Below are 15,195 nucleotides of genomic sequence, written 5' to 3' on the forward strand. Positions count from 1 at the left end.
TGTGTTTTCCCCAATTTTATCGCAGTTGTGCTATCGGTGTCATGTCATGAGATATTTCGCAGGGCAGTGAACGACCCTTCGTGTGAGAGAACGTCCCATGCAAGTGAATCCCATAGCGTTACCTCTGCTATCCTTTCACGTGACCTCTGGTCATCACAGTGGGAGCAGCACTTTCCCACCCATTCTGCTACAGAGCAATATTCATGGCATGAAAGTCAAACCAATATTTTAAAATTTTACGAGCTGTAATTTATCCAGACTTAGGTGCAGAACAAAATTAATTCGGTGTGATTACTTTTTAGTGCACTCATTGTTGGCCTGGCTGAGAACATCATCTTATTACACGAGAAAAACCCAGTTTAATCACAGGCGGCTGCTTGGATTGGAAGCCAGGATCTCAGCGGTGCCAGCTCAGCGCTCTCATAGCTCTGAGTCACCCAGCCACCTCAAATGAACATGGAATACAAATTCCCAAGCTAATACAAAGTAACTGTGCTGGTACACGCACCTGTTCCCAGCACTGTGGAAGGAGTTCCGATTCTGCCCTGGCTGGTCCCACGTGGCGTGCGAAAGCCACACAGCCAACCAAGATCGTTTTCCTGATATTTGCAAGCACGCACATGAAAACCAACATGAATTATCACACCCTCGAGTGTACACATCAGGGTCCTTGTCCACAGAATCTGGCAGTTCACCAGAAAACGGTGCAAATAAACCTGATTCAGTTGTTGAGACAATGCGTGTCGAAACCAGTCCAGGGTTTGCTTGTTTGGAACCAACGCTACTGAAATCATGCACTCCCAGAAGGCTATGTGGCTGACAGGATGTGTAAAATCTACTTTTATTTTGTATGTGGATAGAGGGAAAGATATGAAGAGGAAAAATATGCTCTGCTTATGTATTGTTACGCATTCTCCACAATCAGGTTAATGAATATATCGTGTTATACCCCCATAGGTGAGGCTTTGTTGCAAACATAAACAAACCGCTTCATGCAAAAACTATGGCTACGCTCGAATTAACAATTCGTTAATTACCGCTGCTGCTCGTCTGGTCGCTTGATGAGGTTGAATAGGATGTTGAGGAGTTCATCTCGCTGCTTGGACTCTGGGTGCAGGCACGCCGTGCACAGGAGCACAGGAATTAGCTCCTAGGAAAAAAAACCCACAGAGGATTACGAGAAGCGAATTTCACAAATCAGCCAATCGTGTAATCACGACTCAGGGCAGGTTTACATGAATTTGATTTGTTACATTAACTGTTTCACTATGCTGTGAATATTTGTGACTTCTGAAAAAAAAATTCTGCCTTTAAGAACCCACATGGCATGTAATATATGACCGCTGTTCTTTACGAGATATGCGTCTTCATAATGGAAAAAAAAAATATTTGCAGATTGAATAAAATACAATCAAATCCTACCAATGGCTGCTTATACCACACTATGATTGAGTGTGGTATAAGCAATTAAGTTAGAAAAATTAATTAGAAAAAAATCATGCTTGTGTTTGGGTTATGTATTATTTGTACACATGGTTTTTCTTAGCTGACAAAGCAAAATAAATTTGAATATTAACCAATTTGTTGTTCTCTGGCTTTGTGGAATGCTTTGATCAATCTGACCAGTTTTCCCAAAGACATAATACCAAAGTGTCGTTCATGTCGGATCATCGTTACAACGGTGATCATGATGGCATCTTACCAAACAAAAGGACAAGCGAGCGGATGGACAAGAGCCAATGCTGGAGCGCTTTCAACCTCAACTGGATAGCAGCAATAAAAAGGCAATGGTCATCTCGATGCCTAAGGCATGATGAGTACCATCAACGAAACGCACCTCCCGTTTGGCGAGCAGGACATTGGGCACAATGTGAGGCAGACATCGCCCCAGCACAGAGATCACACTCTTCTCCGAGTCGGCAATCTTCGCCACCTAAGAAGTCAAAGTTGACACATTTTTGGCTCAAAGAACATCCGAGAGGACAGCGACTTCGCCATTTCATCTGCAAGCTCAGCGTTGTTCGACTGAACTAAGAAATCCACCTACCTCACAGCCCAGCCTTGAGTTGGAGGTCGTCATGCAGCACTGCATTAAAGTTCTCATAAATGTTTCTGGCAGTTTCCTGAAAGATAAAATAAAAAGCACTTACAGGCACACCTGAGGACTGACAACCATTTAGGGTTAAATATTTTTTGAAGGTGCAAAAAAACTCGTCGGAAAAATTATACCTCTTAGACTTTTCAAGCTGCACTTGGTCATCCAGGTCTTGTTCGCTGATCACGTGATTGTCGACGTCGCGGAGTGTTAGATTATCTGGTGGGCTGCTGGAGCTCGGGGGACTAGAGCCCACATCTGAGCGTGTAGTCTCTCCCTGTAGTGTGGCATCTAAAAGTAAACGGAGGAATGTTCAGCATATTAATGTGGAGATATTTCACGTATGCAATTCTTATAAAACATCACGCATCTTTAACAAAAATCTAATTTTTATTTTAATATATCTAATCATCACCGACAGCCGTGAACTATCCACTGCTGGATTATGTCCTCCCCAAGTTGTAGTCATCCCTTACAATCTCAAGATGTAACAATCCATCTCGCTCTAGAGTTGATCTTTGCGCTCCATCTTTTTGGTGGTTTCCCTTCATAGGAAATGTTTCCTCCTTTGACTGCTATTTTGTTGTCAATCTCAACCATCCGGCATCTTTCCTTCTTGTGATGTATTCTGCCCTTACTTTCTACAATTTATCTAGTGTGCGATTGCTCTCTGATCCATGTGTTCGTATTTGTGTTCGTATTTGTCTCTCGGTGGAATTCCAAGTTTGTTGAGCTCATTTTGCGCCGTACGTAGCCAACCGTGCTAATCGGAGCGTTGAGATCTTGCACCTCTCCATGCTTCTTTGCATACTTTTCCAATTTTGTGCCATCTTCTTTGATATCATCAATGTTTCAGATCCACGCGTCAAATTAGGTAATGTGCACTGAATAAAAGATGTGTTATCTAACACACTGGTAGGCACTTACTCCTCTTGATGTTTCGCATTGCTGGAATAGAGGCAATTTTTGCGAGAGATCTGCAAACAATTTCTATGATTATTTTTAATAGTCTTAATCGTGTTATAGCTTCATCGTTGTCACCAAAGGTTAACATTTGTGGATTACCAAAAATCAACCTCCTTTGTGCTGCTTTAATGTTTGTCATTGTTTATAAAGATGTCTTCAGTAATGTGTACGATTTATTTTTCTACTTCAATGCTTTCATTCGTTTCCTAAACTATGTCATGTCTTGGTTCTCCAAAAAACAGTAACGAATTCATTTCCAATAGGTACGTGTATTTTTGCTTTCGAAAGGGTGTGGGTGCATTTGCAAACTGAACGCGCAAGACTAGTCATGCATATTAGCTGCGGGGCTGAACGTAGAAGATTAACATGCACATAAAATTAATACACCTGACCTCGCGAAAATACACAGACACAACAAGGCGACATGAAAAATTCCATCGTCACCATTAATGCTCACAAAACAACAGCCTTCCATATGTAAACAACTCAAGGCAAATTACAAATATTGGCAACCAATTTCAGGAAAGTATCTCATCCGTGATTTAAAATAATATATCAACGTACAAATGTGCCATTGTCATATCGAGCGCCTAGAGCCAAGGCAGTCTATAAATATAAGATATGTTTTTTAAAGATACCGAGATCGGTCAATGGTCATAATACATGTACAAAGTGTATTTGAAGGATTGGAATTAGATACTGGGCAGATTTAAATAAAATACATAACTGTGTAATTGTTTATATTTTTCTTGGATTAGCATTTTTTTCAGAGCTATTGCTCTCATGGTCATGAGATAACGCATCTATTCAGAACTGTTAAGGAGACGACGGCAAAGCTTACGTTTCAGAAAGCAGCTCGCAGAAGAAAATCTTCACAGAAATTATTCTGAGATCCATTTAAGTAGCACATTATCAGGCACACTATCAAACAAAACCTCCTATGGAGATACATATTCTTTGTAGGACAGTCAACCCAATCATTTTACATCTCAAAGTTACTATTTAGCCAAATTAAATAAAACAGACTGAATATGTTTTTTTACAGCACAGCTATTGCTAACTGGACTGAGAACCCAGTTTTATCACAAACGGCTGAAACGCAATCAGAATCTTTATTTATCTTTGAAGAATCCGATGAGCTATGAAGCTATTTTTGTTTACAGATATCCAGCAGGAGTGGGTCAGCAAGTTCTATCAACAAACAAAACAAAAGACAAGATGAGTAAAAGATAGAGAAAATGTAATAAAGTCGCTAAAATAAATAAGTATAAAGAATGGAAGTATAAATTGCACAAGTACACGAATTCCTGCTGATTTGTCAAAACCAAATGCAAGCTTGGGCAAGGCATCAAACAACAACCACAACAAGAGTCCCAGACCACACCAAGACAACACAGCTGGATTCAAACGCAGGATGTCAGTGGTGCCGGCTCCGTGCCCTGAACGTGAGCGTTGAATTAACTCGCTGGCACTAACCTTGTACAGTAGCAGTCTTCTGCGTGGGGGCCACATCACGGATGGTGATGTAGAGCTCCCCTTCGTCTCCCGGGGACCTAGGGGTGGCAGCCTCCTCCTGCCTGTTTTCTGGCACCGTGACGGACATCCCGGCAGGGAACTGCAGTGCTGCAATCTCACTAAATGTGGTGCAAAGTCATACAAATTGAGTCAATAAGCGCTGCATACCTACCTATTCGCATTATAATTAGTACTCTGAAACAAATCTATGCAACTTAAACCGGTGACAAAAACTAATTTGTAGTCAAGGTACTATGTGGAGATTGGAACTTGCCTCTCGAGTTGTCTGATCTGAGCAGTGAGAGATTCATTTTCATGTCGAAGCCGTTCCACCAGCTGGTTTAATTCCTTCACCACTTCTGCCTGTTGGAAGTTGAAATTGCAAAGTTATTTCTCAGACTAATGACCATTGATCTGATTATTATTTTCCACATTTAAATTAATATTTAAGCTACCAATGTAATAATCAGAAGGACCTGGTTGTTGGACAAGCTGCCGTCTGGAAGATCTCCAAGGGACAGGCTGGCTGGGTCATCCTCTGGGTCGGGGTCAGGATTTTCTACGTGGTCAGGCCCCACTCCAACATCCAAGGTGTCACTGGGAGGCACGATCCTGCTCCCATAGTCTCGGTAGAGAGTCAGTAGATCAGGTGGCTTGGGGATATTGAGTCCAACATCATCCCACACTTCGATGTCCTGCAGGAGAAATCAATATCATTGGTTACATAAACCAAACAAAAACAATAAACATCATGAATATGGATGGATTCTGTAATGTTTTCCCACATGCGTTTGTCTTGGAGGTATTTAATGAGCAATAACAAGAACGTTCCATCCATTGGGCCATTTTTCTCGAGGGCAAATCCAGAAATAAAAACACCAATTTATGGAAAAATTTCTTCATATTGGATCATCTTTAGGGAAGTGAATGTGCCCCTCCCTTACAGATAGATAGAGTATTAATGCTCCCAACCTAAATTGGAAATCGTTTTTTAAATATAAATACAAATGCAGAAGATGCTAGAGCAGAGCTCACCTGTTCGCCGTTCTCATCTGAGAATGTGATGGAGGTTAGCTTGAACTCGTTCTTCAGAAGAAACTCATTCACGAGGAAGTTGAGGGCTCGCTTTTCCAAAGGCCTCATTGGATCCTGGTATGTGACAGGGAGACCGGCTGATATGCAGTGTCATCATCTTCAGCCAGTACCTTTTCTCGGTGAAGGCCTCCCTTAGCTGTCACCATCTCTCATGGCTCCGCAATGCAACAATGAATCGGAGCCAAATTCATTGTTATATCCCCAGCGTCAATAGCTAGTCAATTCCTCATGCGATCGTTTTGATTTGTTTTATATTGGTTTTACTTTTGTAATTGGTGACCCAAATCACTATTGTGAATTAAGCCATCCTAGTTTCTTGAGTTCTCACATGGTTAACCAAAGTGAGTTTGAAACTTAAACCCAAACTTGTACAAAGAGTCACAATAATGAAGCACAGCTTACGCAGTCCTACCGAGGCATCAAGCTCGATATTGTATGTATGGTGAACTTCTTTCGCACCGTACATAGTCAACCGTGCTAATCAGAGGTACAGATATTTTTAAATCTTGGACCCTGCAAAAACTATTTTAACAACTGCCATTATGGTTATATTAACCACAATTGTTATGAATATAATCTATAATAATATAACCAATGATATGACATTCGTTAGAGTGCCAAGTTACCTCACAGGCTGGCATTTGTTCTTCATTGTTTTTTTCCTGGGTGGGTGTGTTCGTTTCTGGAGAAAATAAAGTTTCAAGAATCCCTTACAATATTTAAACAAGTTGTCTTTGGAAAACCAGATAATGTACATTCGCATAATTCACACATAAAGAGGAAGATTCCTCTTCTAACCGTATTTGTGTATGGATCTGTGTGCTAATGGAGGTAGAATATGAACTGTGATTTAGGTGGTAGAAGCCTTTAATCTAGGCGGCGAGGACGTTGAGCTTAGCTCCGCACCTCAAGAGTCCACGGTGAATTATGTCCGTGAAATATTCACACGCATTATAAATTGCATTATTATTATATTTGGGTTATAATAATACATCTAGAGGGCAAGGACAGCGAGCTGAGCTCTACGTGCCTCAGAGCCCATGGTGAATTATGTCCGTGAAACATTTTGAGGGCATTGTAAATTGCATTACTATTATTATATTTGGGTGACGTTTCTTAGGTGTTGTAAAACACGCGATAAAAATGTCCATCGTGAAGGTGATAGCGGCATTACCGGCAGCTTGTGTGAGGTCGGTCCTGAGTGCCTGGATGGTCTCTCGGGCTTTTCTGAGCTCAAACTCCAGCACTGCCGGTGGGTGGCACAACACAAAAACGCGAGACGTCAACTCGACGGTGAGGTGCTCCCAGAACGACCATTGAACCGAACATACTGGCAGCAATGCCACATGCCTAGAGAAAAGAATGTGCCAATGTGTGTGCATTTTTCTCTCTTTGCGGAAATGCATGTTTTATAGCAACCAACATAGGACACGCAGGCGCACGGCATCACACAACACGTTACAGCACAGCACTGCATACTTTGAAAATTAAAATTGCGTGTGATAGAAAGCCTTTGAGCCTCTAATGGATTGAAAGAGCCTAACGATGTTGCCTCTCGGCATTAAGAGCACACAGCACAGAGAGATCACAGCACAGCAATTCAAACAGTGCAACTCTAATTATGGAATGAATGACCAGCGATGTGGGAGTGTCATAATAAACATCCAGGAAATAAAAATGTAATATAAAATAAGATTTCATATATTTTTTGTTAATCCTTTTTTAAATATCATAGTTGGTGTAAAAAAACATTGAACTAAATTTAGCAGAATATGTTATCGTACTATTATGTACAACTATATTGATATAAATAAAATAGCATTTTTATCACATGAAATCATTCTCTTGTTGTTTTTAAGCATGTAATGCTATCAACTGTAATTGTATTGCCACACTTGTGTGTATCACACCGAATTTAAACCCAACGCTCTGAACTGAATAAAACACAAGGCGTCTCACTGTTACCCAGCACGCATGGGCACAAAGCAATTATCAGGCCTGGGTGTAATACGGTGAGACATTGATTATCCAAACCATCTGGGAATAAATGTGGAGCTCAATTGTGTCAAGCAGCTACTGTAATATGCAGATAAGGATACATAATGCCCAATGTTAAGCCTTCTTTGTTAGAATGTGCTCGTTCATTGAATAACATCAATGAATAAATATTGTATGCTTTACAAATGTGAAGGCAATATTCCACAAAATCCCAATTTTTCCAGTCAACTCTCGATTATGTAGGGTATGGTGCAGGGTGGCTCGAATAAAACAAAACAGGGATAGTGCAAAATACATGTACATTAGGCGATATAAACCATATTTTAATTTTACATCAGGAAAATTGGGGTAGAGACGCAGACTGCTGCCCTCCGTTTGTATTGCCAACATGTTTGCGGTCACGTGGAAGCTGAGTCATTGGTATGAGATGAGTGAGGTACAGCTAATAATTAAACCAGCTTAACACCTAAATATATTTTTCTGCAAGAAAGGTTAATCTGCAACCCGAACAATGCTTCCACGGAAAATCGAGAGTTGACTATTTCTTTGGATAATCAATTTTTTTTTCACAGAAAGCAAATGCACTTGATGAAACCGCTTGTGTCACAAACGCCCGTGTCATTCTCTTTTGTTTTGCGGAGCCAAACGCCTCTGCGGTCTCCGCACTACCATCCCAAAGCCACAATCCCAGGTGAGTACCAACCCTTGACATGCTCCTGCCACTCATGGGGACAGCTCCGGCCCTGCCGGGCGCCTGGCAGGCAAGCCGCAAAAGCAAGGAAGCATCAGAGAGAGAGGCGGCGAGTTGTTAGGGGCGCACGGCATTTTCAAATCTAAGCCTTTTTTTTGATCTGGCACATAAACACATGGAACGAACGTAATCCGGCCTATTGTGCACACACAAAAACAAAACCCGACTGGCTGCTGCGTGGAGCACGTGTGCAATCTCACGCGCTTTGTCATGCATTCATGCAAAGGTAACCGTTTACATTATCGGTGCAGAGGCACTGGCGGGCACTGTACAGTAGTTTTCCTAATGAGCCCATTAATGGTGTCGTTTTGTAAACAAGTTGAATTATTTTGTGGGATTTAAAGAAAATGCATTAGATTATAACAAAAAGATAAACATTTGCAAAGAGTTCATTTTATTTCAAAAATAATTAACAGCTATGCAGCTGTTGATTTCGACAGGGAGTAAACAAGCTATAACCTTTAAAAGGGCATAAGTGTGTAGTTTTCTGCATGTGTTTTCCAAGAGCGACAGGGATTAGAGGTGCAAACACAAACAATATCATTGTTGCCACATAGACTGTTGTCATACCTGCCACACGTTCGTCCACGTCTCTGTTTCCGTCATCCGAGTATCGCGCAAAATCCAGCGAGTCCAGCGTTGTCAGACTGCCCGCACGGTCTGTAGAAGAAAATTCATGGTACCTTTTCAGACTCGAAATACTTAATAACATTTCAATAGCACTGTTGAGGCACAACATATTATAAATTTACCCTTTCCTGAAAAAATTTAAAAGGAAAACTAAAAAGGAATGGATAAAATAACCCAGAACGGCTGGTTCATAACCCACCATCATCCCTTTAAAAAATGGTACACAGTACAAAGAAGGTAATCTATGTAATGTCCATACAGCATCAAATGTCAGTTTACCACGTTGACTTTCTCAAGCAATATTATCCATAATAGAGGAACGACACATTTATATTTATGCGCTCAAACCCAAAAACCTCTATTATGGATAATATTGGTCGCGAAAGCGTACGTTTTAAACGGACTAACTTCTATGGGGAGGATACTTTTCGTCAAACAGTGGTTGCGGGCTTGACGACACATTTATATTTACGCAATCGAACCCAAAAAACCTCTATTATGGAGTACCAAATGTGCAATTGCAATGGCAAAGAGCTTACGGTTTCTCTCTTTTAAATATTGGCGATATTTTTTTCTCTGGATGCATAGACCGTAATTATATATCTGTTGTGCTTTCTTCAAACTGCCCCATGGTGCAAGTTGCCAATATCCAACAACTTGTAAACAAATAAACAATCTGGAATTTCACCGAACATGATACAATGCGACTGTTTCATGACGGTATGTTATTTTCCACAGGTTTTCACAGTTGTGCTATGTGGCTCACTGGTGTGTTATTTGGTTGTACCACGTGTTGTTACGGTTGTACCACGTGTTGTTACGGTTGTACCACGTGTTGTTCGGCATGATATCTGACATTTCACTCCATGTGCCAGGAGGTTCTACATTCCAAATCCTGAAAATTCTCCCAGAACATGAAGCGAAACGTCGGACATCATGGCCGAACGACACGTGGTGCAAACAGAGCTCGTACTTTTGTTTTAACTTCAGAAAATAACCTAAAACTTCTGTAAAGGCCACAGTTACAAATAAAGAATGAGCTAGACATCAAATACAGTCGCATACGATTACGTAATAGCCACACAACTCCACCCAGTTCTAATTTAAACTAAAAGGTGTGTAACATGCACTTTAAATACATGAGTCACATGCAACACATACCGATGCAGTGTCACATTCCTTTTCACACTGCGGGGAGGTAGATATGCTATGCTTGTATAAAGACAATACAGTGCGAAGCGCGGGGGAATGATGTCAGCAAAACAAGATACTCAGGTAAATGCTTTTGTTGGCAGAATTACTGCAGGCAAAGAGACCCCACCTTCTACAGTAATACAATGGCAGTCCTTGTGTTGGAAAGAATGACACAGCTCCTGCGCCCCTTCAACACGCTTTTGATAAAGCCTCAAGTTTTCTCCAATGGGTTCAAATCCAATACTTTCTGTAAATTGTGTGAAAATCCACCACAGCAGGAAAATGAATGCAGGGCGGAAACAAACAGAAATACCAACATTCGAATGCGTGCTCACAGACAGCAGGAAGGCATGACTCCCATAAAACACTGCATACACGTCATGTGACCACCACATTAAATTTGACAAGGCTCAGAACATCGTACGGTACATGAAATGTGTTGGTCACATGACATGCATGTGAGGAGCACATCTCATTTCTTGAGAACTGCATTGTGTTTAGTTTGTTGTCCTTCCCTCGCACCTCCGATTAGAATAGTTAGCTACGAATGGTGCAAAAGATGTTCCACATACGTACCTACATTTGTGTGTTGTTAAATCGATTTATTCCATATGACCAAAGGAGAAGCGGAGGCGTAACCAAATAAACAATCTGTACATCACGTGCCGCCTATTTTACCATGATTCGGTTACCTGAGTTCCACATCATCGTTATCACTATCAACATCATCAGGAACTGTACTTAAAGATTATGAACTCTGTAACACAATGTCTCTCACCTAATGTCCCCTGCTAATCTCATGTGAAGATGCAATTCCTGTATTGATGTGACACAAAACTAATGTCAAAAGTATTCTAAGCATAATCAGTTTCCAAAAATTTGTACCATATCACCTTACCCATTTTCACTGAACTATTCATATTCTTAACTCTGGAGGCTTGAATCTTTAAACAATTCAAGTACATCTGAGCTATGCTAACACGACAACTTTGTCTCTGAATGATTACCTTTGTCAGCCGATGCCTATCCCAGAACTCACGCCAGTAACGACACGTGGTAAAAGAATCTCACTTTATGTTTATGAATCATATGAGTACAGCCACTTCTCAAAGTTACATCTCGTTTTAACCCAATAAATGGCATCTGCACCATACAGAGGATGAATGCCAATGAGAGCAGTTGCAAAAAATCCACCATACATACGGGTTATTGTAAAACAGCGGATGCTTTTCTTGCGTAAGGTTTTTGAAGGACTCTACATGAAAATTCTAAGACGCTCATGAAACCCAACAAAACCCTCATCGAATGAAACGACCCACAAGTTGCATAGCGTAACCAGGCCAACAGGGAGCGGCCAACACGAAGGTCAACGGTTATGTTCACTTACATTGGATAAAGGAAAATCTCCAACGAAATTTCCATCAAACGCACAAGTTACTTATCGAAATGACAAGGCACATCTATGGTTGAGAACAATGAAAGAGTGGCAGCTAACAGAGGGAATGTGTCGCATCCCCCAAGGAGATGGAGCAATGAAATCCACTCATGTGCGGGTATCGTCTGTGAAAAAGAGCTTCATAGCTCAACAAAGATTCTGATTCAGGTGGATTCTGATTCAGGTGGATTATTACAAGATCAAGAGAGATGGCAACGGCTTGGGGAGGCCTTCGTCCAGCAGCAGATCGATCATGACGACTTTAAACACACAAAACCTACTGGAGCTGAAAATTACGAACGTTTGTTTTGGAAATCGTGATTGTGACATTTACAGTGAAGCATCAATAACTACTGTTGATGCATAACTTACAGATTTATATATATATAACCAGAACTCTCGGCAAAAAAAACTTTCAACATACTGTAATATAATTGCGTCTAGAACAATTTGATGGCGAAAGGCTTACTGAGAAACTTGTGGAGCCTAAGTCTCAAACTCTCGTCCGGAAATATCATCATGACCCGAAAAATCGTTTCGTCCGACTGGATCTTGTAGTTTTCATAAAGTAAACAACCAACTCCCAAGGTCTGCTCTTGCAAAAGCCAAGATCTGGCTTTGGGTCACTTCCAAACATCACCATCATCATCCATGATCTATCCACCGCCGGATGAAGGTATCTCAAAGCCATCGCATTTTCTCACGATTTCACGATACAGCCATCCATAGAACTCCTGCACACGAGATAATATCACCGCTTCATCTGTGGCAACGTTCCCCCTGGCGCTGTTCCCTTCGTTGACTGCCATTTCGTCGATTGTCTCATCCACCCGGTTCATCTTCCCAAAGCACACCTGCTTCTCAAAACAATCCCTCCTCAACGTGACGTTAATTACAATCCACCCAAGAGGCATACTGTGTACCCCTATTCATTAAGAGCTTCTTAATAGCAGGGTTCAGCAACTACCACGTGTGTCCATTCGACAGCTTACTTTAATTGGCATGATGCGGTTACAGCTGGGGATACAGCCTCAACTCTAAGCCCATTTATCTTCCAGACGGATGTCACAGTACACCACCAGTGAATACACGACGCATGGGTGCTCAAGCGTGAAGATGTGGGAAGTTAAATGGCTCGTCCAGCTCAGACCGAGCATAACACATCAGCAGCACTTTTGCCAATGCACTGCTGGATGACGGCCTCCACGTGCCGTGTGGTGGGTTGGATGTTGGTCGCTCCCGGCGTACGGTACAGCCATGGATGTTGCTGCAGTGCCCTCTGTGCAGACCCTCAGTAGCCTAAACAACAACCCGGCACGCATGGTGGTCACCCCTCACAGCACGACGCAGGGTCAACCCTGACAGAGCTTCCGAGATCAGGGAAAACACAACGCGACAACATTTCACTACACAGATGTTCACCTCAATCCGCCTCCACTAACAATCAATATTATCCACTGCTGGATGAAGTCCAGGCCTCCAAACCCACACTGACGACCTCGGTGCAACAATTCCACGAGCCAGCAGCCTGCACACACACACCAACGTAGGTGTCCTGTTCAACTCACGTAGGTGTGTGGGCTGGACAGACAGCTGCAGGTGATGCTGCTGCTGTTGCTGCTGCTGCTGAACTTGCTGCTGCTGCTGCTGCTGGGACTGGAGGCCGGGTCTCTCGAAGTTGCCGGGGTTGGAGAAGAAGTCCCGCAGCCGGGGCAGCTCCTGGTCGCGTTCCAGCAGCTCGCTGTGCAGCTCGAGCGCCGTGAGCAGCAGCTGGTCCCGCAGCAGCTGCGCCGCCACCACGTCCAGCGGCAGCGGGCGCGACGCGTGGCCCTGGCCGCGGTCCCTCTCATTGCCTTGGTCGTGGCCACGCTCCAAGCCCGTGCCCTTGCCAGGACCCTGTTCCATGCCCGACTCCTGCCCATACCCAGATTCCCACTCATTCCCCTGGCCCTGTTGACTCTCACTCCCCTGAACATTGCCCTGCCCCGACTGCTCCTCCATTGACTCCATCTCCTCGCCACGCTGGGATGCCCGCGTCTCAGCAGCAGCAGCAGCTGAGCAAGAGGACGGGGACAGGGTCCGTGAAGAGGGGGTCAGGTCCTGGCCCCTGTCGTCGTCGTCTCGGTTCGAGTCCCGGCGCGGGACCTGCTGCTGCTGGTCCTCCTCCTCCTCTTCGGAGTCGCTCACGAAGGGGTTAACAGGCGTGGACATGGCGACCCATGGGCATCGGGGCAGTGCTTCCAGCTGTCGCGTGTGGTGACGATGCACGTCGTGACGCTCTCGTCGCGATAGACGAAGACGCGCGGTCGTCGCGGTCGTCGTGCTGCTGGAGACGCCGCCACTGACGCCCAGCGAACGCGGATCGGTGGGGCCTGATTCCCGCTTTGAATTCCCACAGCGCGTAGGCGCGTATTGACCCAACGCGGGCACGCGATTGGCTAGTGCTCCGACACCGATGTTAACGCGCGAGGCTGATTGGTTAATCTGGGGCTGGTAGGCGGGGCCCCAGCGCTGGCTGTCAACGCTCTCGTCCAATGGGAGACCGCGTTGTGCTTATCTGATTTACGGAATCTAATCGCGTGGATTCACTGTCGGCGGCCAACCACCCCAGGTGGCGATTTCCTGGTTCCTGAAATGTTTTTTAAAATAAATATTTAATAAAATATTCGTGACTTTACGTTTCGGATTAAATGTCGTAATTAACGCGTCTTACATTTTTTCACGTTAAAAATTGTAAAGTAAAAAAATATATTAAAATGTTGCCTCGGAGCGGTTGGGAGTCCCAGTCCCGCTCTTCCGGGTTGGGACACGCGTGGAAGAAGGTCCCGGCATGTCCCCCACGCGTCTCTCTGTGTCTCTCTGTGTCTCTCTGTCTTCGTGTCTCTCTGTCTCTCTGTCTCTCTCATCCATGCCATGCTCTCCGTGCCCAGTGTCTCCTGTGTCTATGTCTGCGTGTCACTGTGCGTGTATCTGTCCCCGTGTCACTGTGTCAATGTGTTGTGTCAACATGTCACCTTTCTCTGCCCCTCTGTATCTCGATGCCCCGTGTATTTGTGTTCCGTCACCTGTCCCACTCGAACTTTCTATCACCTGTCCTGTATTTCAGTGTCACTGTCATCGGTATCCCTGTGTCCCATGCCCCCTGTCCGTGTCTCTCGTGTCCCTGTATCTCCGCGTCTTCAGTCTCCTGATCCCCGTGTCCGCTTGCCCATGTTTGCTGATCCCCGTAGCAGCAGACCCACCTATCCCACCTCCCAGACACTCCCCGTGTCCACATTCCCCACATGGTCCCTGATTCCGGGTGTTGATGTCTCTGTATTCCTAGGTCCTCGGAAAGTCCCACGCTCCACTCCCAGAGATGCTGCCCAGATCCAGCGTGGGTCTGCGGGCACCTGTGCAGGATGGCAGGTGCCGTAGGAGATTGCTGGACATAACGCAGTGATAATGACATTCACTTGCATTTCACTTTTTCATTCATTCGTTTCACAGACGTGCACACACGTCACTGACACGGAT

The 15,195-nt window shown here is 43.9% G+C and overlaps 2 protein-coding genes across 5 annotated transcripts in view; one reads left to right on the top strand and one right to left on the bottom strand.

Moving 5' to 3' along the window:
- The window catches only part of LOC133340407 (RAB11-binding protein RELCH homolog), a 27,035-nt gene extending 12,985 nt beyond the window's left edge, over window positions 1–14,050 (bottom strand). The window contains exons 1-14 of one of the 2 annotated variants that reach the window (XM_061548599.1): window positions 13,248–14,050; window positions 8,991–9,080; window positions 8,373–8,423; window positions 6,846–6,917; window positions 6,298–6,353; window positions 5,612–5,725; window positions 5,053–5,271; window positions 4,851–4,939; window positions 4,538–4,695; window positions 2,230–2,386; window positions 2,048–2,123; window positions 1,838–1,933; window positions 1,038–1,150; window positions 509–599 (exon numbers count right to left, since the gene is read on the bottom strand). In XM_061548599.1, coding sequence (XP_061404583.1) covers window positions 509–599; window positions 1,038–1,150; window positions 1,838–1,933; window positions 2,048–2,123; window positions 2,230–2,386; window positions 4,538–4,695; window positions 4,851–4,939; window positions 5,053–5,271; window positions 5,612–5,725; window positions 6,298–6,353; window positions 6,846–6,917; window positions 8,373–8,423; window positions 8,991–9,080; window positions 13,248–13,890 — 2,025 coding nt within the window. In that variant the 5' untranslated portion in view covers window positions 13,891–14,050. The remainder of the gene's footprint in view (window positions 1–508; window positions 600–1,037; window positions 1,151–1,837; window positions 1,934–2,047; window positions 2,124–2,229; window positions 2,387–4,537; window positions 4,696–4,850; window positions 4,940–5,052; window positions 5,272–5,611; window positions 5,726–6,297; window positions 6,354–6,845; window positions 6,918–8,372; window positions 8,424–8,990; window positions 9,081–13,247) is intronic. The other variant, XM_061548600.1, reaches the window with a different exon arrangement.
- Window positions 13,957–15,195, top strand: part of PIGN (phosphatidylinositol glycan anchor biosynthesis class N) — a 19,638-nt gene continuing 18,399 nt past the window's right edge. Inside the window, exons 1-2 of one of the 3 annotated variants that reach the window (XM_061548603.1) lie at window positions 13,957–14,044; window positions 15,005–15,087. In XM_061548603.1, coding sequence (XP_061404587.1) covers window positions 15,038–15,087 — 50 coding nt within the window. In that variant the 5' untranslated portion in view covers window positions 13,957–14,044; window positions 15,005–15,037. Of the gene's footprint in view, window positions 14,045–14,261; window positions 14,291–14,316; window positions 14,502–15,004; window positions 15,088–15,195 lie in introns of those variants that run through there. The other 2 variants (XM_061548602.1, XM_061548601.1) reach the window with 2 other exon arrangements.

Source organism: Lethenteron reissneri, chromosome 9 (assembly GCF_015708825.2).
Source record: "Lethenteron reissneri isolate LAM-NWPU_2019-01 chromosome 9, ASM1570882v1, whole genome shotgun sequence".
Lineage (NCBI taxonomy): Eukaryota > Metazoa > Chordata > Hyperoartia > Petromyzontiformes > Petromyzontidae > Lethenteron > Lethenteron reissneri.